Source organism: Anolis carolinensis, chromosome 5 (assembly GCF_035594765.1).
Source record: "Anolis carolinensis isolate JA03-04 chromosome 5, rAnoCar3.1.pri, whole genome shotgun sequence".
Classification (NCBI taxonomy): Eukaryota; Metazoa; Chordata; class Lepidosauria; order Squamata; family Dactyloidae; genus Anolis; species Anolis carolinensis.
Window position 1 is genome coordinate 170,204,953 of NC_085845.1, and position 24,722 is coordinate 170,229,674.

The following is a 24,722-nucleotide window of genomic DNA, read 5'->3' on the forward strand; positions in this document are numbered from 1 at the left end:
ATTATGATTTTACAAATTAAGCACCAAAACATGTTTTACAAGAAATTGACAGAAAAAGCAGTTCAATACACAGTAATGTTATGTAGTAATCACTGTATTTATGAATTTAGCACCAAAACATTGCAACATTTACTACAAAAACAATGACTATTAAAAGGCAGACTGCCTTGGCTAATACAGAACCTTGGATAAGTGAAGCTTGGATAAGTGAGACTCTACTGTAATTTAGACTTTGTTTTTTGTATCACTCTTTTTTTTTTAAAGGCTACTGAAGAACATTTTATATAGTTTCCCCTCAGTATCTATGGACTCTGCACCCACAGATTCAAGAACTGATTGCTTCGGGATTTTTTTAAAAATCCAAATCTCAAACCTTGATTTTGCAGTTTTATGTAAGGGACATTATTTTATAATACCATTTTATACAGTAAGACTTGATCATCCCTGTTATTTGGAATTCATGTTGGGTCCTGGAATCAAACGCTAGTGGATACAATGTTTTCACTAACATTACATATTAGGGCATATTCCAAGGAGGAGAGCATGTAAATGTTTTTATTTCTTTTAGAGAGAAGCAATTATGTTCAGAGATCCCACAAATCCCATGAAGATAGAAAAGCGAGATATTAAATAAAAAATGAACCCCTTAAAATGTAGGAATAGAATGAAAATGAACCGATAAACCATAGTAATAACCAAAATTAGTTTGTAATACCATCACAACTAGAACAACTTCAGGTTTTGTATCAAAGCATAATAATGTGGTAATGGCTCATGTGTAGGGTCTAACATAGAGACAAAAATCATAGTTTAACAGAATATACACTTTATTTTTTTTTCAAAATGAAAAACTGCTAACAGAATTCAATACAGTGAAAAGTTTACATTATTAAAACCCAAAGCATTACAAAAGACACTGAGCAGAAAGGGTTTACTATATCCTGAAAAATCAGTTTCCACAATCAGAGAGTTCATATTCAGTATTATAGTGTAATAGTGTAACAGAAATAAGAGTGAATACCAGGAAGATCTTGAGCATAGATTTTTTTTTCCTCTCAAGGAGGATCATTTAAGTGCTTTCATTATACACAAAGTATCTGTGGTAACATACACATGGGAAAGAGCATTTGGAGAAAGCAGTGAGACAATTTTAGCTTTAACACAGAATTTGTTGTAAGTGCCTACAGTGCCTTTAATTATGGACTCAAAAGAATTTTACAGATTATCTACAAAACACATATATAGGAAAAAACATACCAGAAACACTAGAGAAATGCTTCAGATATTAAAGATATACAGGAACACAAATGTTTATTTTGGTTATAAAAATGATATTTTTGTGATTTAGTTCCATTTCCTCTTTATTAACAAATTAACACATGAATTAATTTCTTGCTTTAAAGAGAAAGGGCAAAGAACACTATTTGAAACAACTCTTTAACACCTGGAAAGTCTACTAGAATAGCTTTACTGCATGTGTTTCATGTAGTTACACCCTGCAGGCATGCAATTATTTGGAAAAAGATTTTTAAAGGAACTTCCTTCTCTAACATGATAATGAAGTCAGTTGATTTATTGTTATTTTACTTTCATACCAATGATAAAGAATTTGTATCAGCAGAAAACTACGACATTTGGTAGGAGAAGCCCCCAAAATTTGGTGAAGAAGACCTCTCCTTGCCTAGAAAGTATTTGGGGCAAAAATGATTTTGGGGGGTTAGTAATGGGGAAATTGCTGCCCTCAAGAGTCTTTTAGGGAGACAATGATTTTCACAGTGATCCACCCTGTACTGATCAATTTGTCATGTTTCTGTCCATTTTGTCAAAAGATCCAACTGCTCGATGAAGCATTTAATGAAATGTTGCTGTCAAGAGTCAAGTCAAGCAGAAATTCTATTTACTGAAACATTTGATTAAATAAAGGAATATAGTAATACCACAGATTAGATCAGCTATCATAATCCTAACTAAACAAATAGAAATTCACAACAGATCAATGGAAGATGCCAAAAGCACTGAATTAAGACACAATGCAGAACTGTATGCATTTCTGAAGTTGCCATATGCTTTTGTCAACAGAACATCATGCAGGAATAGTGCTAAATGGCAGACTGACTTGACTCCAAATAAGATGGCTTGAGTACTACTTTGAATAAATTCAGTGGTTGTAGAAATACCTCCTATCCCAATACTCACATTCTCTGCTTTTATAATGTATTATTTTGTAAATAGAAAGCATCACAAACCAAAACTCCCTATCAATTTAATTTTGATTTCTGTGAATTTCTGAGGAAAAAATTAATCTCAAGCCATGCTATATTTTGAATATGTTTGCAGAGATTACATTGGAAGCACTTATTACTCCATGAGGACTGAGATTAAAATGTATTTACATACTCTGTAATACAAAATACAATATTTGAATAATATTAATCACCATATATTAGACACAAATGTACAAATAAAACAGTTCCGCTGTTCTGGACCCTACTAAGCACTAAACCAGTCAATGTATCAATGCACATTGATTGCTATTTTATCTAAAGGGAAAAGAGAGGGATGGGAGAAAGGAGGAGAAGAGCCATCTTATTTCTAGTTTCACTCTGAAAGGCTGGCATGCTGACAAATTCTGTAAAATTTAACAGGAAATCATTCCTACACTTCCAAGCAAGAAGTTGTCATTAATAGACTAAGTAGGGATTTCATATCAAATTTCTAGAATATAGCTCACTTTTCTTCCCAACTTTCAATACTTTTTGCTGCTATAAAGAGTTGACCAGCTTTGCTAATATGACAAGCTTTCACCTTGAAAGTAATTCTTATTATAAATGAGCTCCAATTAACAGAATACAAAACATCCACAACAAGAATCACTGCTTTTATATTTTCACTCTTCCTTGCATGACTTCATTCAGGTACAACAAAACAAATACCTATGATTTGCTCTAGAAACACATACTGTGAAACTAAATGAGAAAATGCCTTGCACATCTACTATAATGCCAGGAAAATAATCATATTTATTCAAGTTTGTGTAGCAAATATGGGAAAGAGAGCTGAAATGTAGAAAGAGCACGCCTACATGGTGCACCTGGATTATTTTCTTTTTCTCAGATTAAATGAGACCTGTATCAGTGAACTGAATGTCGGTTCAGCTTTCTACCTCTTTGTCACTGTGCCTCAGGAGGCAAGGGGTGAAAAGGTAGATATTTTTTTAAAGTGCCAAACCAATCCTTTAGAGGAGAGATTATGGACAGCTGAACATAAAAGAATACTGTATTTTATAGATTCTAAGAGATACTCCCCCTCCCCAATAAACATTTTGAAAAACAGTGCACCTTAGAATATATATTAAAAGTTTTCTTTCTGTTGATGGTGCAGAAATTAATGTGCATCTTAGAGTCAATGATGTCTTAGAATCGCTGAAATATTGTAATTTTTTTTGTAAAATGCAATTACAGGATGCATTTTCATCACATTCAAACTTTACACATATTTTGATGTTAATGTGCTAATACCTTTTCAGTATATTTTTCCGTATATTTCTAAGCTCTCACCACTGCTTATGACTACCTTGACACTTGACACAGGATAGAACTGCCCACTAGGAAGTATCTCACTATATTATGGAAATATATTACTTGGTTATTCCAGACAGCACAGCACAATGCAGCACGGAAGAGATATGGAAAAAGGCCAAACAAAACTATTTATAGAGAAAAAAAATCCACTAAGTCACTAGAATGTCAACAGTTATACAAAACAGCAACCAATATTAATATCACAGGTATTATCAAAGCGTATAAATGCTTCATTATCCACAGCACTAAGTATGTCCCGTTATTTATTAAACAAATGTTACAAGAGTAATGAGAAAAAGGTCTATCAAAATTTCACATGAAACCTGCACAAAGATTACAAGAACCACTACGAATTGTCCCATAAATTTAACCCATTGCTCTAGCTCCAAGTAAAGCCTCACCATAAATATGCAAAACCAACTAAACAGAGGTGAAATGCTTACACTAAGCCTACACACAGCAAATATTTTTTATGAATAGGATCAGCTTCTAAAATATTTTAAACATCACAAAGTGTTTAATCTATGGATGTAATTCACTTAGCATGAACATGTCATCCTCTAGTTTATAAAGAGATGACAATGTAACATGAAACTACCTAACAAGTTCACTATTATACAGATTTTGCTTATGTATATATTTTTATTACTAACATTTAGAATATATCTGGAAGTGGTTATCCCATGGCTTTTCAGCAGCATGTGGTTAGCAACTGAGTATCTAGACATGTTTTTGCCTAAAAGCTGTTTCTAGCAAGCTCTACAATAATGGAGATCATACTTTAACTATCTCTAGAAGGTCATGTATTGAAATAAGCAGGATGTAGTAAAGTTTGCACACCTACTACATGCATTCTGTACTACTTTGGAGAAATAACTTTAAACATTACTGCAAGGGCTTTTTTTCCACACTGATATCATCGTAGGTGGGTCACTGGAGAAACAGCTATAAAATGAAAAAGATTGCAGATCTAATTATGCTCATAATTTAAATCAACCTCTTATAGCATTTAAGAAAAAATATGAACAATATGATCCTATACCTGCCTAGACTAAAATGAGCCCAATTGAGTTTAACGTAACTATTAGCCAGCTATGTGTATACAGGACTGCAGTCTTAAAAAGTTATTAAGAAACATGATTTTCTCCATGCTTGTTCTGGGCTGAGAAAAATCAAAGGTTAGAACTCCTGTACATTTTTCTACACACAGGTTGAGTTGCACTTGCATAGAAACTTTGTACCATTTTGCAGCAACGAATAATATGATTGTAAGTATCCCAAGTGACTATCTATACAGAGAAAATGTGGTAATTGAACTGCGATGTTAATTGTCTTACAATACTGTATTAAACACAGTGTAATATTGCTGTCTGATATGTACAAGAGTAGTATCATCACTACTATGGCACCTTTTGAGTAAAAGAAAAGGAATGTAATAGAACCAAAATATTTTAGTATTTCTGCTATGACAGTGTCAGAATTAAAGACAGACTGCATTTAATTATACTATTCAGCTGCAAAATCTACAAAGAACTAATTGATGAACAAAAGATATGTACAGAGTCACTGTAAACACAAAGCCTGCAAATCTGGGTCTATATTCTAAATTGCTAAGAAAGGCTCAGTTTTTAAACTAGCACTATGATTCTGGTATACTGATTCATATTTATGCTGATGCTCTCAAAGATTTTAGAGCTTTTAACAGTCCACAGTCAAGATGTTTAAAAACAATGCGTATTGGAATATTAGTCAGGAAGAAATAAAATCTACTTCCAAGTAGGATTGCCAAGTTACTCTGAAAACAACAAGTTATTTCATTATTTTCTAAATTCAGCACTATCAGCAAAAAAAAATTGAGACTTGCTTCTCAGTTCTAGTTCCTAAATCTATAACATCATTTTAGCTACTTGAAGCTACTGTATGCTGTTCCAGTCAACTCATGGAAAGCTGCTTATTCAGCCATATGTCTTCTAGACAAATCAGTAAGAATTTAATCTATTTTCATAAGTAATTTCTTTTTAAAATCCTGAAAGTGTCTACTTGGCAGTCTCCCACCTTTCAGAATAGTGGAACATTTCACCTCCAAAGGTTCCTCAAATATGATGAACAGTGTTAATATTAACAAATAGATCCACATAATTATTCTACCACTATAACTTTAATATACCCTTAGGTCACATTTAAGATGAAGTAGAAATTATTTTTTAGCATCCTACTTTGCTACCGACACTGCCTATCAATAAAATACTTCTTCGTTGATATTGATCCAAGAAATATTCCACTGAGTTCTGTCTGATGTATTAGGTTTGTGAGCTCAATTCACATCTTAAGTCAAGAACTTAAAAATTTCTCACATGAAAGTGGACAGGGAAAAAATATACTGTAGTCTCACTTATCCAACATTCGCTTATCCAATGTCCTGGATTATCCAACGCAATCTGCCTCCCACCCAGATCCACAACTGTTTTTCTAGGAAGCAAGGACTGACTTTTTACGGATTTAATTTTCATCAATGTTGTTACTGTAAGTTCATTTTAGGCAATTCTATCTTTATTTGTAGTCAATTTGTTAGTAGCCAATGTTTTTATAGTCAGTATTTTCAATACATTGCAATGTTTTGGTGCTAAATTCATAAAATCGGTAAAGACTATATAACGTTACTGTGTATTGAACTGCATTTTCTGTTAATTTGTTGTAAAATATGATGTTTTGGTAAATGTGTAAAATCAAAATGTAATTTGATGTTTAATAAGCTTTTCCTTAGTCCCTCCTTATTATCCAACATGTTCGCTTATCCAATGTTCTGCCAGCCCGTTTATGTCGGATAAGTGAGACTCTAGTGTAAATGGCTGGTATTCTGTTAAATAATTACAACAGAGTAAGCCCAATTTATGACATCATAAATGCACTAATTCAATTTTACAGTTGTTGTGGTATCACAACTATTGAAAGTGTCCCTAACTTTTAAACAATCCAGGCCTCCCATCCCAACCCAATGAGTCATTCTGAAAGTGCTGGAGAAAGGGGTAGTAATGATAATTCTAGCCCTCTCTTGGCAGTGGGACATGGTACAACAGAAAAAGAGAGTGGTAGCATGGGGAGGTATAATTGCACCATCATAGCTATGTATTTGACTGCAGGATCTTGGGCAGATGTTGCTAATTTTGTCTCTAGAAGTGTATAGGGTTAGGAACAAGATTAAAGTTGGTATTAAATACATTTACAGCTGAAAAAATCAAAAGACAATCCTGATTTTGATGGCAAACTCCAAAGTACTTTATGTTATGTATTCCAAGAAAAGAAAATCAGGTAGTGAGAACACTTGCTCCTCATTCACAGCTAGTTAAATTCTGTTTATGAAAATAATGAAACAGAAGTATCTTTTAATGTTTATAGTGATTAGACTGTGAAAATGCATCAGCATGCGATTACAATATGGTAGTTTTCCAACAGTATTGCCAGAGGTGAACAAGCTGAAGTGAAAGTGCTAATTTTGAAAACCTAGTGTCAGCTTTTATCTGCTGAGAAAATAAGATGCATCTTACTTGCTAACATGTAATGGGGCATATTGGGTGCTGGCTATTTTCAACTAAGTCAATATGCAGGGCGTATATTACATCAAAATGGATCTCTTTTTTGTTTGTTTTTATATATATATATATATATATATATATATATATATATATATATATGTATGTATGTATGTATGTTTTCTTCAATCATGTTCTATGCAAGATACAAATATTTAGTAGGATTTAGTTGCAAGATTAACATTGATTCTAAAATACAGAGTAGATGAGGAAAAGAAAAACAAAGCAAAATGTTTTTTTTTTCAGTTATGATTTCTCATTCCCCCATCTATATGTTATCGTACAAAATCATTACTTCTTCAAACTGAACTCATTGACTTGAGCACCATGTGTAGGTGAAGAGCTGTACTGCAAACGCTGGTTACAAGGGGAAATGGCAATACAAAAAGAAGTTGTAAGAATAGAGACCTTAGACTTTTCATCATGCTCAGCCCTAGTTCAGCTGAGATACTTGCAGGGAAGCAGGGTCATCGGTTGTTTGTGTAGAATACCTCACATCTTTCTTTGTTCATTCTGGTGGCAGGTTGTTTCATGTGTAGTTTTTATTTTCTTTGAGATTTTAAGAGTCTTTAAAGCTGCATCACTCGGAATCGGATAAGTCACTTTGAACAAAGCAAAGCAAAAATGTGACTATATATTTATATGGCATCATATTGTTACACTGATATCCCAGGGATCCCACAAGTCCCCCATTAGATGAGAAATAACGTTTGCAATATTTATTGTGAGTTGTAAAGGCAGGGCCCAGTGAAACAAATAACAATTTAAAGGGAAATAACAATTCTAGTCAATGTATTTTAATATACAAAGAATTAGACCTCTTCCCATTACCATACCAAGAACCAGAGTTTGTCTTAACTATAGACCATTACTCCTGGCAGTACTTACTGACTTGACCTTTGTAATGAACAAAGACTGAGGCCCCTTCTACATTGCCCTTATATCTCAGGATCAAATCCCACATTATCTTCCTATCCCAGATCATATAGCAGTGGAGACTAATATAAATCAGTTCAAAGCAGATAACCTGGACTCAGATCCTGGGATATAGGACAGTGCAGAAGAAACCTGAGCAAAAAAGTAACTATTGGCTATAGCATACTGAGATACTCTTAACCTAGAATAAAAGCAATGCCTCATCTTCAACAACCACTTTTAATTATCGTGAATGGAGAGTCAACATTCAGGCTTCATTCTCCAAGTGACAGATTAAGACTTTGATATACTGGGTTTTTTTCATAACACAGTAGTTTTGAACAAACAATTATCCACATTCATATATATATATATATATATATGAAAAGGCGTTGATAAAATTATGCTAATACCCAATAACATCTGTCTTATTGAAGTTATTACAACTAATGGCTTTTGGGAAAGTCTGATATTACACACAACTATATTCTAGTTTGCCAGAGAGTAGATATTGTCAGCAGTTAAAAGAAATAGGAAGAGCTTTGAGTGCTCCTTTCAAGATAAGAGCCAAATCAATAGCAACAAAAGCAATAGCTGTCAGAGAAACAATGTGTAAAACAGTCCAAGATGTAATAAAATTAAATAGTTTGCATCAAGGTGACATGGTTCCTCCTCATACTAGGTTAGGAGATCTGAGTTAAGAATATTAAAAAGCATGAGTTTGATTAGTCTAAGTCAAAGCTATCCCAATACTCATACTGTTCTTATACTATGGTAAGACATACTACCATATTACTGCCAACAGAAATAAGAGCCATTCACTTCTCTGAAGAATGAAATGTACAAAGTTATTTTAGAAACAAGCCTGACAGTTCAAGTGAATCCATTTCATTCTTCATTTATGTTATGTTTGTTTTTTTTTTTGGGGGGGGGGGGGAGGGTTCAAAAGAAATTTAGAGAGAAATGGTCTCAACTCATAAGTAAGAACCTGCAAATCAGTCCGTTTAGAGGAGTGGCTTAGAGTATATCAAGGATGATAAATCACAAATTCAGCAAATTTCTCAAGGGCCACATTCCAGGGTGGGTAGTCAATGCCAAAAGGATGGGACCAAAATGCAAGCATATCTTACTTTCAAAGTCTTACTGATAGCACAAAGGTCCCTTCCACACAGCTGTATAAAATCTAGATTGAACTGGATTATCTAGCAGTGTGAACTCAGATATTCCAGTTCAAAGCAGTTATTGTGGATTATCTGCCTCAACATTCTGGATTAAATGGCTGTGTGGAAAGGCCCTAAGCTTCAAAGAAGAAGGACTTGAGATTCCCTGCCTTTCAAGTACAAAAGGGCAATTACTTTTAAGAAGTAATACAACTGCAACACACTCACTAATCAGTATTTTCTTACAAAATCAAAATATGATTTTTTTCCTTTAATAGAATACTGTTATTAAACCTGCATTTCAATTTTCCCACATATTTTGTTCTCCCAGCACCAGTTTTATTTTGAAGGAACACAAGTGGAAGTAAAATGTAGTAATTTCCTTCCAATCCAAGTTAAAATGCTGCTAATTTAGCAAACTAGACAAGTTTATCTTGACTTATCACCAAATTAGTGTTATTTGATTAGAAATGTGAAGTTCAAAATGTGTTTAACTATTGCAAACTAACATATTGCAACATAAAGATCACAATGAATTTGACCAAGTTGTGTCAGTAGAAATGGATTTTGGTTCAGGATACAGTGGTGACACAAACATTGCTTCTATGAGTCTCTATAGAAATAAGAGCAACCCAAGGGACAGAGTAAGGAAAAAAGGGTTTGCTTACAAGGGCCCATATCTGCTTTCATATTTAGAGACAATGTTCTTGCATTTTCCCATTTCCTTCCGCAACTCTGCAACCTCGGTCCTCAATGCTGTATTCTCCTTCTCCAGAAAGGCAGCTCGGACTGTGATCTGATTCTCTTTCAGACGTCGAGCATCACGAGATCGCTTAGCTGCCACATTGTTCTTCTTCCGCCTTGTCCAATATTTTTCATCCTGGGGGAAATAACTGATTTAACTGTTTTGTACAAATATCAAAAACCCATAAAACTCTGACTAGCTACAGCTGCAATCCCAACCTACAGGATATTGCTAATCATGCTATGGTAACCTCTAGACTGCCATAACACGGTATGTGAGGTTTGACGTTACTCTGAAATTTCATCTAGGACCAATCAGACAGAATGTACCACATCAGTCCATTAACAGCCTCAGTGATGACCATCCATTTCAACAACTCAAAATATTAACATAATGTACTTTAGTGCACCTAGCTTTTATTTGCTTAAAAACACTAAAGGAAAATACACTTGCCTAAATTTTTAACCATCATATGTAAATTATCTACATATACAATGTACATGCATGTAAGAGGATACATTGTCATTTTTCGGAAGATACAAGAATAGAGACACTAGATACAAAAAATTATCACCCAACTATGACAAATACCAGTACTATAAAATAGAGCAACAGATTTGAAAAGTCTACTTTGTCATGGACAAACCTTATTACAAGAAACTTTTGAATGTTACACCCATCTTAAAGAAACACAGTAAAGTATTTTAATGCAACACTCCACCCCAATGCTATAATAAAGTAAACTTGTTACCTTTTGATCATCTGGAACAAACACTTTCTTGGCTTTTTTAATCATGGGCTGTGGTTTCAGGTCCTCCTCGGCAAACTTGTGCTTTCTAGGGTTGAAGAGCTCCCCTCCAGGCACACTGGACAGCACTAAATCAGCAGGATCGGGGTTGAAATTCACATCAATCTCAACACAATCTGGATCAACTGGACTGGGAGTCAGTCTCTCGTTTTCTGGTGAGGACTCTGATAAAGGAAAGAGACATCACAATAGCACATCAGCATGAGAAAAAGAGCAACAAAGAAAGCAAAGAGTCAAAAGGAGCCCACTGAGGAAAGATAATTATTTATTCAGATCCCTCCAATTAACACAGCACTTCACAAAGAATGAGAGCAAAAACCCATGCCCCTTCAGATACTTACTATCTAGAGTCAAGGGAGACAATCAGAAAAGAGGAAAGAAATAAAGGAAGAAAACATGTAATTATTTCAATATATTTACTTAAGCTTAGTTACAGTAGAATAACTAAGCTATCATTTAGGTACACAAAATAGCATTTTCAGCTGCATCAGCTCCATATGTCTATTCCTGTGAAAAGAAATACATGATACTAAGGTTGAATTTACATTTTAGAGTGCAACCTGACACCACTTTAACTGCCATGGCTCAATGGTATGAAATCTGGCAATTGTAGTTTTACAAATGCGTTAACTTTCATTGTCAAAAAGTACTGGAGCCTCTCCAAAGTACAACGCCCAGGATTCCACTGCAAAGAGCTATGGCAGTTAAAGTGGTGTCAAACTGCATTCATTGTGAAGTGTAGATGCACACTTAGACGCACCACTCTTGATGTGTGCCTTCAAGTTGTTTTCCACTTGTGGCTACAACAGGGCAACTCTAACATGTGACTTTCTTCCTGAAATTTGTTCAGAGGACGTTTGCCTTTGCCTTCCTCTGAGGCTAAGAGAGTGTGACTTGCCCAAGGCCACCCAGTGAGCTTCCATGAATATGCAGGGATTCAGTCCCTAGCCTTTGGAGTTATAGTCTAATGCTCAAACCATTACATCATGCTGGCTCTCTTCCATCGCTCTCCTAAGGTGCCATATGCATACTCACTAAACATCTGTTTAAAGATGTGACCCTTAATGGTTGCTATTTTCTAGTACCTTGGAATTTGGCTGTACATGGAAAGAACTTTAATTTAACATGCAGAAGCAAAAGGTATTTAATTAATTGATTCTGAGTACATTTTGATACTTCCATGGGATTCTAAATATATAATGGGCTATTGTAGGTTTAAAGTACTGAGTGAAAGAGAGGTTTTGAGAACTAGGCAGCCTGAAAGAAACACAGAAATTTATTTAGATTCAATTTTCATTGATGGATGAACAAAAAATAACCTTTTTACATCATTCAAAGACGTATATATACATATTTAATGCAATTCTAATGTATATCTTTCAGCATAAAATAGTTATTATTTCAAGGAAATTGGTGCTAATCTATGGGTATCACTGTCTAGAATAACTTCAGCTGCGGGGACTGCTTCTAACCAATAAATTTGCAGTTGAGTAAAACCAGCCTTACAAAAAGATCTTGTAAGCTTACTACTATGGCTGTTGTATCTGAAAAGTGCCCTCTATGGTGTACCATTTAGTAAGGGTAGAGCAGCTTTAAAGTAATTCAAATGCTTTTTAGAAGTGTGTATCAGGCTGCAGTTTTATTTAGACTTCTGAAAAAACAACAGCAAATGTCATTTTTGCAATGAAGAAAAAAACTTTAATTAGTTGAAGCTGCAAGACAAACAAAAACAATATTTGATGTCTGATTCTGCAAAAAAAACCCTATATTTCTTAACAAGAAAACTATATTAATTAACAATTTTGTAAGATATGCTACTTTTCACTTTTGCATTATACATACCTGAACTTGTGGTAGTTTCCGATGGTTGGAAAACCACTGTGGAAGATGATGAGGGTGTGGTGGCGGCAGTAGCAGGAGCACTGGCAGGTTCTTTTCCCTCTAACTCAGCAACAGGCAGGAGCGGATTCTGATTCAGATCCAGGTGATTAGGACTGGAAGGGATTCCATTCTCTAATAGGAATTCATCCAAATCCATGTACTCCAGATGGAAAGACTCTCCATCGTAGGGAATAGTTTTGTCCCAGATGGGAGGCATAAGGGAGGCAGAAACTGCCATTGTACTAGCTGCTGCTGCTTCATCTTCCTCAAGCTTTTCTTTTTTCTCTTTATCTATAAAAGAAACAAAATATCTTAACCTTCTGAAGAATAATGCTTAATATTGATTTTAAATTAGTATTGGTTTACACAAAATTATTATTACTATTTTATTTTTTACTCGCCTCTCCCCATGGCCCAAGGCAAGTTACAACATAGCTAAAAACATATGATCATTATATAAAATACACATATTAAAACCTATTTCTACAAAATACATGTCTAGTATCCAGTTTCTAAAGAATATCACATGATCCAAGATGCAGTCAAAGAACAGACTACACCAAACTGGGAGAAACTAAACAGCGTTGAGACCGGCTAGGGACTAGACGAGATGGAACTAACAGGAAACTCTATGGCCCCTTCCACAAAGATGTATAAAAACTACACTGAATTGGATTATATGGCAGTGTGGATTCAGATAACTGTAGTCCCTTCCACACAGCTGTATAAAATCCAAAGTGAACTGGATTATATGGCAGTATGGACTCAGATAATCCATGCAAAGAAGATATTGTGGATTATCTGCCTTGATCTTCTGGGTTATATGGCTGTGTGGAAGGGCCCTATGACTTCTGTTTCGTAGTTGCAACCAGAGTGATACAAAATAACCTTGATAAAGCAAAGCTAAATCTGTAACCAATTATTTTTTAAAGTACTGTAATTTTTTACAAGCCAATTTATGGCCAATTCACATATGTAAGGCACAATAACATGGTAAATAAGTGACAAAACAGTCATTAGTAATATGTAATTTTTAATCACATGAAATGATAACATTACAAAACAATTAAAAAGCATTCTGTGCATGCTTGTTCATAAGCAAGTCGCACTATGGAATTTACTCCGAGGAAAGTAGAAACTAAATCTATGGGGGTGGGGGGAGAAAATCACTACACATCTTTGAAAACCTACATATAGGCCAAAACTATATTACTGAGCATTTTATAATCACTCTGTACTGAATCAGAAGTAAGTTTAAGGTTTAAAGCTCATACAAAAATAAAACAATATTTTACCATCCCCTCCCTTCCAGTAAAAAATTGAGTTCAAGTTGGGTATCCCTTATTCAATATACTTAGGATTATCAGTGTTTTAAATTTTGGATATTTTTGGATTTTGGAAAATCTGGAATTGTATATACTGTATGTACATAATGAGATACCTCTGACAGAAACCAAGTCTAAACATGAAATTTATGCTTCATATACACCTTATACGAATAATTTGAAGATAAATTTATACAATATTTTAAATATTTTAATATAAATTTAATCAGCAACTCTCACTACAGATTGTCACTTCTGTCTCCAGCCTTGCATCTTGTTCATTGTGTTGTGTATGAGACACAAGGCTAGAAACAGATTGGGGATCCGTGAAATAATGAGAATCCAAGCTTAGTACTTGGCAAAAATATATGTCTACTGTCATTTCACAGATCCTTGCATCTCTCCCCATTGCAAAGATAACAATGGATGGTCAACCTGTATTAATATTCTGGTGACAGATATGGTTAGATTTCAGCACCAGTGATTACTCCTCTACATACATGTACGGTAAAATATAAGGCACAGGTTAAAAGCTCAAATTAAAATGGATCGCTGGTCTTTTAAAATGTACCTTTCCTTCCAAACCTTTATGGCAGAAAAGTAATAAATATTAAATTATTTTCATTTTGAAAACTAAAAGGATCAGCCTTGGTTAGAATCTGGATAGGAGAATGTCAAGGAATCCCAAGTGCTATAGACTATTTTTCAGAAGACAGTGGCAAAATATATTTGCGTGCTCCTTGCATAAGAAAACACTATGAACATTTTGAGGTTGTCATAAGACACATATACACAGTGCCAACAGTACTCCAGTCATTCTGAACTCTCTCATATAAAGCAGATGCTGTCAAAGATTAGGAGGAACATGGATAAAAAAACAAAAGTTTGGTAACTTGAATTGAGTAATTAAATGTTCAAAACTATAGGAAGACTATAGTATACTTATACATTTTGAATTATAAATTAATGATAATAATATTGAAGATAAAACATGTATAGGTAGATGAAGGGTGTGTAGTGGAGAGATGTATAGTGAAGTTGTAATAGAAAAGTTAAAAGACTGATGGGAAATATGCTTGGGGATGTTCTTGATTTTTTTTTTGTTGTTGTCGGATTGTATGCAACGTGATGTGTTTGAAATATTGTAGAATGAGGAAAATGTGAGCTTGTACATTTGGATTGATAAATTAATAAAAACAAATTTTAAAAAACTATAGGAAGACTGATATTTTGATATTAAGTCTTCTTTTCTCACATCACAAGGGAAGAAATTTTATTATTCAATTCATGGGGAAGGAGGGGAGATGATCGAACAAGCTTTCAGCCTTGTCCAGCAGATATCATAACAGATACATAGCAAGACACATCTAGAAGTGAATCTCAGAGATTTACATTGAAGTCCATTTTGGAATGCAGATGGAGAAATATTTATCTAGATCTGCCTAACTCCCCACTCCCCTTAGGTAGGGCAATTTCCTACCTACCACATGCTATTATTTGTCAAAAACATTTTCAGTCTGGATTCCTTAAGTACTAGAAGTCATAACAAACACATTATCTCTTTCCCTCTCTTGGCAATAGAGCTTTCAATATCTGCTAGAATATCTGCTACAATAACAACACTGTGAACCACATCTCCCCCTTGTGAATTCCCATCTGTTGTCTCAAGGGAGGGGAAAGTGTATAGGCTCCTCCTGGCTGTGGTTTGGAAGCTGCAGCCAGACTATCTGGAAACAGCAATTAAAACATTTTCCTGAGACACTGTAGGACAGACTCTGTGATTCCAGCCAAGTGTTGCCCAATACATGGAAAATAATCTTGAGGTGTTCCATGGAGCTTATTCCCAGGGTAAGTATGATAGTGTGTTTAAATATCGGAAAGGATATCATATTGTGAAGGGGGCAAGCTTCAGCAAACAGGAGTCCAAAAGTGGCAGACTAAAACATGGAAATTCAATCAGTGGTAACGCCAGATGAGAGACTCCTTCCTGGGCACACAGACAACTGGGCAACTTGGAAGGCGCTGGCACCACGAGATGCAGAGCCAACCTTAAGAAAAGTGGAGTCCACAACATGTGAGTGTGGAGAAGAGCAAACCACAGACCACCTACTACAATGCAGCCTGAGTCCTGCCACGTGCACAATGAAGGACCTTCTTACAGCAACACCAGAGGCACTCCAAGTGGCCAGCTACTGGTCAAAGGACATTTAATATAATGCTTTGTTTGTGTTTTCAACTACATTACAAATTGCAATAAATAAATAAATAACCAAACTACAAAATCCCAGGATGAAAACATGAAGTTTTAACTGGTTTATGTGTTATGCATTTTCAATGGGCACTTCATGTTGCATTAAAATATGCTGCTGCTCCCCACCTGGATCCATGGGGAGGGCTTGCTAGAATAAAATAGTAATAATAATCACAACAACAACAAAAATAATAATTGTTGGCTGTGTTCCTATACACATTGACTCAGGGCGGGGGGGGGGGGGGAGTGCACCTATACTGTAAAATTAATGCCGTTTGACAGTAGTTTGGAGCCTCCGGTGGCTGTGTGTTAAAGCACTAAGCTGCTGAACTTGCAGACCGAAAGGTCCCAGGTTCAAATCCGGGGAGCGGAGTGAGTGCCCCCTGTTAGCTTCAGCTGCTGCCAACCTAGCAGTTCGAAAACATGCAAATGTGAGTAGATCAATAGGTACCGCTCCGGTGGGAAGGTAATGACATTCCATGCAGTCATGCTGGCCACATGACCTTGGAGGTGTCTACGGACAACGCCAGCTCTTCGGCTTCGAAATGGAGATGAGCACCAAGCCCCAGAGTCGGACACGACTGGACTTAACGTCAGGGGAAACCTTTACCTACTTGACACTAGTTTAACTGTCATGGCTATATATTATGGAATCGTGGGAGTTGGAGTTTTACAACTACTTTGCCAAAGGGGGCTGGTGCAGGAAAGCCTCACCCAGGTAAAACTCCCTGGCAGTTAAAGTGGTATCACATTTTGTATTAATTGTACAGTGTAGATCAGGCCTGAGCAAACTTGGACCCTCCCTCCAAGTGTTTTGGACTGCAACTCCCACTGTTCCTAACAGCCTCAAGCCCTTTCAGCTTAGCGGCTGAGGGGGAAAGGGCCCGAGGCTGTTAGGAACGGTGGGAGTTGAAGTCCAAAACACCTGGAGGGAGGGCTGAAGGCCTGCACTACAGCCTTAAACACGCAGGAAGTGAGCAGAGAAACGAACAGGGACGCGGATACCGAGGACCTACTCCCCTCCCTCTCTTCCCACCACAACATGGAGGCGCCTTCTCTCCCTCCCTCCCTCAGCGCTCGAGGCCCTTCCCTTACCGAGGCGCGCCTCCCGCGGCGGGTTTTCCATGAGCTTCTTCAGCACCAAGGGGAAGGCCCCAGCCAGGCCCCGCTCTGGCTGTGAGGCGGCGACGGCGACCACCGCGTCCCCCGCCGCCGGCTCCTGAGCCTCGGCCCGGACGGACATGCTCCCCGCGACCGACAGACCCGCCAACCCGCCGCCGAAGCCCCGAGAGATAGACCCCCGGGCGCGCTGAGGCGGCCAAGGGAGGAGGAGTTTAAAAGGACAGGACCGAAGGAAAAAAAAACCCCGCCAACACCAACGACTACGCATGCGCTGCCTCTCCCCTCCCGGGGCCCCAAGGTTATTTATTATTCATAAGCGCCACCGTTCCCGCCCCGCGATTGGTTAAGCCGCTTGAAGGGCGGGGCCGGTGGAGGCCTTTGAAGCCCAGCCACCGCCTCCAAACCGCTCTCGACGCAGAAGCGGCACGTGCCGTGTAGGGGTGAGCTCCGCGTTAGCCTTCAGGCCACGCCCCCTCCCTCCCGATGGCTTTGCGGGAGCTCCTCCCCCTTTATCGCGCGCGTCCTCGAGGCTGAAAAGAACCTTGACAGAGAGTGAAAGGGGTGGGGGCTATGAAGCGCTCAGAGTGACCAATAGGAAGAGGGGGCGGAGCCCTCGCTCTTGGCGCCTAAGAGGAAGGGAAGGGGTCGTCTTGGGACACCGGATGGGCGAGGCCACCAGAGGGACTCGATCCTGGCTGCGCTTTGCATTAGGATGCTTTTAAAGGCCTTTGAGGAGAAGCCATAACAAAACACCCGCTTTAGGGTGCATCTGCATTGTGGAATTATCGCATTTTAACTCCCACGAATCAATGCTTTGGAATCCTGGGATGTTGTAGTTTGGTTATTTATTGTGTCAGAAGCGAACGGAGGGTACAAGTTGTAATGTATTTGAAAACACAAACAAAAGATAAAAAACAACAACTTGACATTATACCAAATGTCCTTTGACCAGTAGCTGGCCACTTGGAGTGCCTCTGGTGCTGCTCAGACTGCATTGTAATAGGTGGTCAGTGGTTTGCTCTTCACATTCGCATGTCGTGGACTCCACTTTGTGGATCCATTTCGTGAGGTGGGCTCTGCACCTCGTGGTGCCAGAGCGCAGTCCGTTCAGCGCTTTCCAAGTCACCCAGTCCTCTGTGTGGGGGACATGAGAGAAACCTCCCTGCAGAATCGTGACACATCTGGGCGTCCCCTGGGCAACGTCTTTGTAGACGACCAGTTCTCTCACAACCAGAAGCGACTTGTGATTTGTAGTTTGGTGAGACACCACAGCACTCTTTGACAGAGACGACCTGGTAAAACTCCCAGGATTCCACAGCATTGAGCCATGGCAGTTAAAATGGTGTCAAAAGGCGGTTATAGGTTTTAGTGGTTCATTGACACTGCTCTTCCACCCCTATCTATGATTGCCCTTACACTATCCAACAAGCCCTACCTAGAGTACTATGCACAAATTCTTACCCTCTGAATGTTAAGTAATCATTACTGTTCATTACCATTCAGGTTTTACCCTGTTTCCCTGAAAATAAGACATCCCCGAAAAATAAGACCTAGCAGATGTTTTGCTGAATTGCTAAATATAAGGCCTCCCCTGAAAGTTAAGACCTAGCAAAGTTTTTGTTTGGAAGCATGCCCAGCACCTGCCAAACAGAACACCAGAGCATGCAGGATTGGTAAATGTACATACCAGTTGTACATGGAAATAATGGTAGTAACAAGAATTTCTTGATAGGATTCACAGTTTGTCTGGTTATGCTGGTTTGTGATGACAACTACTGTACAGTATATAATAAATGTTCATTTTTTAGTTCAATAATAAATGTGAGCTCTTCTTCATGGAAAAATAAGACCTCCCCTGAAAATAAGACCTAGCACATCTTTGGGAGCAAAAATTAATATAAGACACTGTCTAATTTTCGGGGAAACACGGTAATTGCTGTTTGATGTTGTTTGATGTTGTTTTATGTCCTCATACCAACCTGCCCAAATGTTAAGATCTTCTAACAAGGCCCTCCTCTCGTTGCCGCCACCATTGCAAATGCAGTTGGCAGTGATGAGAGAAAGGGCTGTCTCAGTGGCTGCTCCAACTCTTTGGAACTCCTTCCCCAAGGAGGTTAAAACAGCCTGTCCCTGACATCTTTTTAAAAGCAGCTAAAGACCTTTCTGTTCGCGCAAGCTTTTGATGAAGACACTTAGCTATAATGACAGGAAGGCTAACTTTTATTGAGTTGTGCTAATGATACCATCTGTCTTGTTGAATTGCTTGCAATAACTATATTAGACATGTTTTAAATATGTTTATTTCTTGTTCTAAATTTGTTTTTATAGGTTATTGATTTGCATATGTATATTGTTTTGCACTGTCTTTTATATAATGTTGTGAGCTGCTCTGGGTCCCATTAAGGGAGAAAAGCAGGATATAAATAAAGATTTATTATTATATTGACACAAAAACACAGTATGACACAGCAAACGAGATGTATATGCTGGATTTCATACCACAAAATCACAAGTTGAAACACTTCCCAAGCGTTTAGGACTGTGTGATGTATTTTCGAATGATGCAAGCAGATCCAAGTAAGGTGGCCTGTTTCAGTTGACAGATCGTGATTTTGTCAATGTTTATTGTTTTCAAATGCCAGCTGAGGTCTTTTGGCATGGCACCCAGTGTGCCGATTACCACTAGGACCACCTGTACTGGTTTATGCCAGAGCCTTTGCAGTTCGATTTTGACTATTATTATTATTATCCTAACTAGAGTAGACCCATTAATCCATAGCAACACTTTGTCCCATTGTTTGATTTAATTTATTTCGGACAAGCAACTGGATTTAGTCCTGTATCTGTCAGTATAAATGTAAAGAGTATTTTCACTCTTTAAAAAAAACCAATACATTATAGCTTGAAATATTTTAGACAGTAGCTCACTCCCTCAGGAATTATCCAGAATGTCAAGCATCTTTATAGGTCAAACTGATGATAAACAATCCCCGCCCCAAGCATACAGTCCAGTTTCCCTCACCACACCTGCACACCACACCTGTTTGCTCATTAAGGAGAAAGGAGTTCCTGCCCAACAGAGCATATATATGTCTTCTCTATGATTCAGTTCGCAAAAAGAGCAAGGACACAAATCCTGAGTGAGAGGAAACTTATCCAAGCAAGGGTGAAATAATTTGTTTAGTAATGAAGTCAAGTTCTGACATAAACAAGAGTTATGTTTCATATGGTCATGTATTATCTGAGTCGGATCACTGACAAGGTCTACAAGTCTCACTTTATAGAAGCAGAAGTCTTCCCTCCAAAGATGTTGGCGATTGCTGAAAGGCAAATCCACACAGGAATCCCATGTAATTAGGCCCATTTACACTGACCATTTAATGCAGTTCAAAGCTAGCTTCAAGCTGCAGTGGCTAGGCAAAAACACATAAACGAAAGCCATTCATGCACATTAATGCTCTGTGGTTTCCGTAATCACCATCCAGACCTCAAACTGGTTCCAGGATATCCGATATAATCATCTGCACAGCAAAACTACTTTCTTCAATACTGGTTTGAAACTACATGAAATTGTCAGTGTAGATGAGGCTTTAGTTGAGGCTAGTAAGTGGGTATAAGTCCTTGCATTTAGATATATCTGTGCAACGGTAAAGTGGAGCCTCGTTGTTAGTATTATGTATTCAGTATTATTATAAGGAACATAGCTCAATCAGCACTAACATTTATTTGATGTTTACAAGGAATCATTAAAATGATCTTCCCCAAGCTTCATACACTACAACTGCTGCTCAGTCGTTTAGTCATCTCCGACTCTTCGTGACCTCATGGACCAGTCCACCCCAGAGCTCCCTGTCGGCCGTCACCGCCCCCAGTTCCTTCAAGATCAAGCCAGTCACTTCAAGGATACCATCCATCCATCTCGCCCTTGGTCGGCCTCTCTTCCTTTTTCCTTCCATTTTCCCCAGCATTGTGATCTTTTCCAAGCTTTCCTGTCTCCTCATGATGTGGCCAAAATACTTCAGCTTTGCCTCTAATATCCTTCCCTCCAGTGAGCAGCCGGGCATTATTTCCTGGAGGATGGACTGGTTGGATCTTCTTGCGGTCCAAGGCACTCTCCGGATTTTCCTCCAGCACCAGAGTTCAAAAGCGTCTATCTTCCTTCGCTCAGCCTTCCTTATGGTCCAGCTCTCGCATCCATAGGTTACTATGGGGAATACCATTGCTTACTTCTTCTGATTTCCTGGCTGCAGTCTGCATCTGCATCGATCTTCGCGCCTAGAAATATAAAGTCTGTCACTGCCTCCACGTTTTCTCCCTCTATTTGCCAGTTATCAATAGGTGTAGTTGCCATGATCTTGGTTTTCTTGACATTTAACTGCAACCCAGCTTTTGCACTTTCTTCTTTCACCTTGGTGATAAGGCTCCTCGGCTCCTCCTCGCTTTCGGCCATCAGAGTGGTATCATCTGCATACCTACAAACAGGCTGTTAATGTTAATACTGAATAATAAAAATGTTAGATGTAGAATGTATCTGGGAGGCCAACTAGCCCAGTCCTTCTTTAATTCAGATTCAGTCTTCTCAGATTACCTCCACAGTAAGGTACAGGTGAGTTTAAATAATAATTTAATGTTCCTGCCCACTTGTAAGAAATTCCTCAGTTGAAAATGGCAAAAGGCATGAAGCTGATCTGATGCTTTTAGTAGAATGTTCCACGTTTTTTTTGTGCATTGCAGGAAGAGTGCAAGTACCTCAAGTACAGATCAAATTCAATCTTATTTTATGGCTGTAGACCTTCCAATGGAGATGGGTAAAATGTACATTACAGTAAGAATATTCAGTTTCTGTAAATATATTCTAGATTCTAGATATAACTTTGAAAATTTAAAATTACCCCCATAGCAACCTCAGTTCCCTGTAGGTATGTAAACAATGTTCCCCACGTTCAACCTTCTAAAATACAACAGATTATAAACTTAAATTACTAGTACATAAGCTGTGTGATAGAGGAGCTTGATATAACAAATATATAGTTTATATTCACAAATCTGATAACTTCTGTGAACTTCTAACCCACTGAGAGTTTATAATAATCAAAAAAGCACATACAAGCCTACTCCCATGCATTGTTACAGTGGTTTTCAACCTGTGGGTCCCCAGATATTTTGGCCTACAACTCCCAGAAATCCCAGCCAGTTTACCAGCTGGGTCTAAACATCTGGGGACCCACAGGTCGTGAACCACTGCCTTATTAGCTCATCCTAATTACAGAAACCTTGGTCATACATTTCCCATAGAATAAATTATATAACTTTCTTTTGCTTTAGCAATATATCACCCATCCTTCCTTGCTGTCCCATCTACTGGGGGCTCCCATATAATAGGGCAATTAATCCGTTTTGGATTTTAATCTGGGATTTAAAGGGGTTCAATAATAATAATAATAATAATAATAATAATAATAATAATAATAATAATAATAATAATAATTCATTTATATTCTGCCCTATCTCCCCCAAAAAAGGCAAACATTCAATGCCTCAGTACAACAACAAATACAAACATAATAGTCCAAAATAACCCCACATATGAAAACAATTTATAACATAAAATCTATAGATTAAATAAAACCTATCAAAAATTATATCTAACGTAAAACCTAAACCTAAAACATCTGCCTTAATTAAAGGTCTTGAACCCTGTTTCGAAGTGTGTTTATTGTTTAGCATCTTGAACAACTTCAAAGTTAGCTAAAACATGAACCACTGGCAGCAGACCCATTCCTGTACAGAACATCCAGCTTGAATATGTATACAGTACCACTACTCTTCCTTCAAATCTTTTCTTAAATTGCATATTTCCTGTGTTTTGACTTGCCTTGCCATTAGGTACAGAGAGTTACATTGGGGAGCATGGGGAAGGCATAAATAAGGGCTGCATGCTATGTGACATGCCCACAAATGCTGTGGAAAATGTCCTCTTGCCAACATTGAAGTTCAGTAGATTAAGTAGATTAAGATCCAGATGGATGGAAATGGAAGCTGTCTTTCACACCAGGCAGCAAAATGTCTTGAGATGACCTTTAGCATTAACTTCTTAAATGTCACCCCCAATTGTAGAGACTACATTTTTGCATTTTCAGCATCCATTGCTAAGTTACTTATATCTTTCTTTCTTCGGTGCTTTCCCGCCACTATGGGGCAGGATGTGTCTCTTTTCATCTCAGACAGTGAGGTGCCATTGGGATTGACGGTGCTACATAAAAAATAAACCCTTGACGTCTTAATTTACAAAATATTCTGCTGTAGGAAAATCAAGTAATACAAAAATTTTAAAAACCTCTTGCTTTGGGGTACTGTTAGATTCAAGGGTGGCATATACTACTTGGCAGAGTCACAATAATACCCTATTTCCAGTCTATTTTATTACAGTCAAAGAAAAGAAAAGTTAGCTTAATATGTCTCTGGTCTTTTAAAGATGTTTATAACACATCTTGAAGCACTGGCTGGCTATGCAATGTTAATAAGTGTGAGCAATTCTTGCTCCCTGGGGAGCAGGGAGGGTATACAAAGATAGGTTGAAAATATGAAGAGGGAGATGGCGGATGGTGGTGGGGGTAAAGAAGGGACCTATGTTAATTGCTGTAATATGTTTCATACATATGTCTATGTTTGATGTTTTTATAGTTTTAATTGTTTTAATCTACAGTTGTATGTTTTTTATTTAAATATGTGATACATTTTTATATATATGTAAGGCATTGAATTTTGCCATTTATTATATTGTAAACCGCTTTGAGTCCCTCCAGGGGTGAGAAAAGCGGTATAGAAATGCAGATAATAATAATAATAATAATAATAATAATAATAATTTTACCAAAGAAACCATGTTCACTATAGTCAAACAAGAACAATACACTGCTCTATGCTTTCTTTAGTACTTTGTTCCACACCCAGTCTTTAGGACCATCCCTATCATTAGTCCTTAGATCAATGGTTCTCAACCTGTGGGTTCATAGGTGTTTTGGCCTACAACTCCCAGAAATCCCAGTTTACCAGCTGTTAGGATTTCTTGGAGTTGAAGGCAAAAACATCTGGCAACCCACAGGTTGAGAACCACTGCCTTAGATGGATGGACTGGAGTTTATGTTATTGTTTATTCGTTCAGTCACTTTCGACTCTTCGTGACCTCATGGACCAGCCCACGCTGGAGCTTCCTGTCAGCTGTCGCCACCCCCAACTCCTTCAAGGTCAAGCCAATCACTTCAAGGATAACATCCATCCATCTTGCTCTAGGTCAGCCCCTCTTCCTTTTTCCTTCCATTTTCCCCAGCATCATTATCTTCT

At 37.7% G+C, this 24,722-nt stretch overlaps 1 protein-coding gene across 2 annotated transcripts in view; it reads right to left on the reverse strand.

The window, feature by feature from the left end:
• Window positions 1-809: 809 nt before the first annotated feature.
• tef (TEF transcription factor, PAR bZIP family member) overlaps window positions 810-24,722 on the reverse strand; it is a 35,001-nt gene continuing 11,088 nt past the window's right edge. Inside the window, exons 1-5 of one of the 2 annotated variants that reach the window (XM_008110746.3) lie at window positions 17,352-17,646; window positions 12,642-12,971; window positions 10,743-10,963; window positions 9,915-10,126; window positions 810-7,773 (exon numbers count right to left, since the gene is read on the reverse strand). In XM_008110746.3, coding sequence (XP_008108953.2) covers window positions 7,752-7,773; window positions 9,915-10,126; window positions 10,743-10,963; window positions 12,642-12,971; window positions 17,352-17,646 — 1,080 coding nt within the window. In that variant the 3' untranslated portion in view covers window positions 810-7,751. Of the gene's footprint in view, window positions 7,774-9,914; window positions 10,127-10,742; window positions 10,964-12,641; window positions 12,972-17,351; window positions 17,647-24,722 lie in introns of those variants that run through there. The other variant, XM_003220993.4, reaches the window with a different exon arrangement.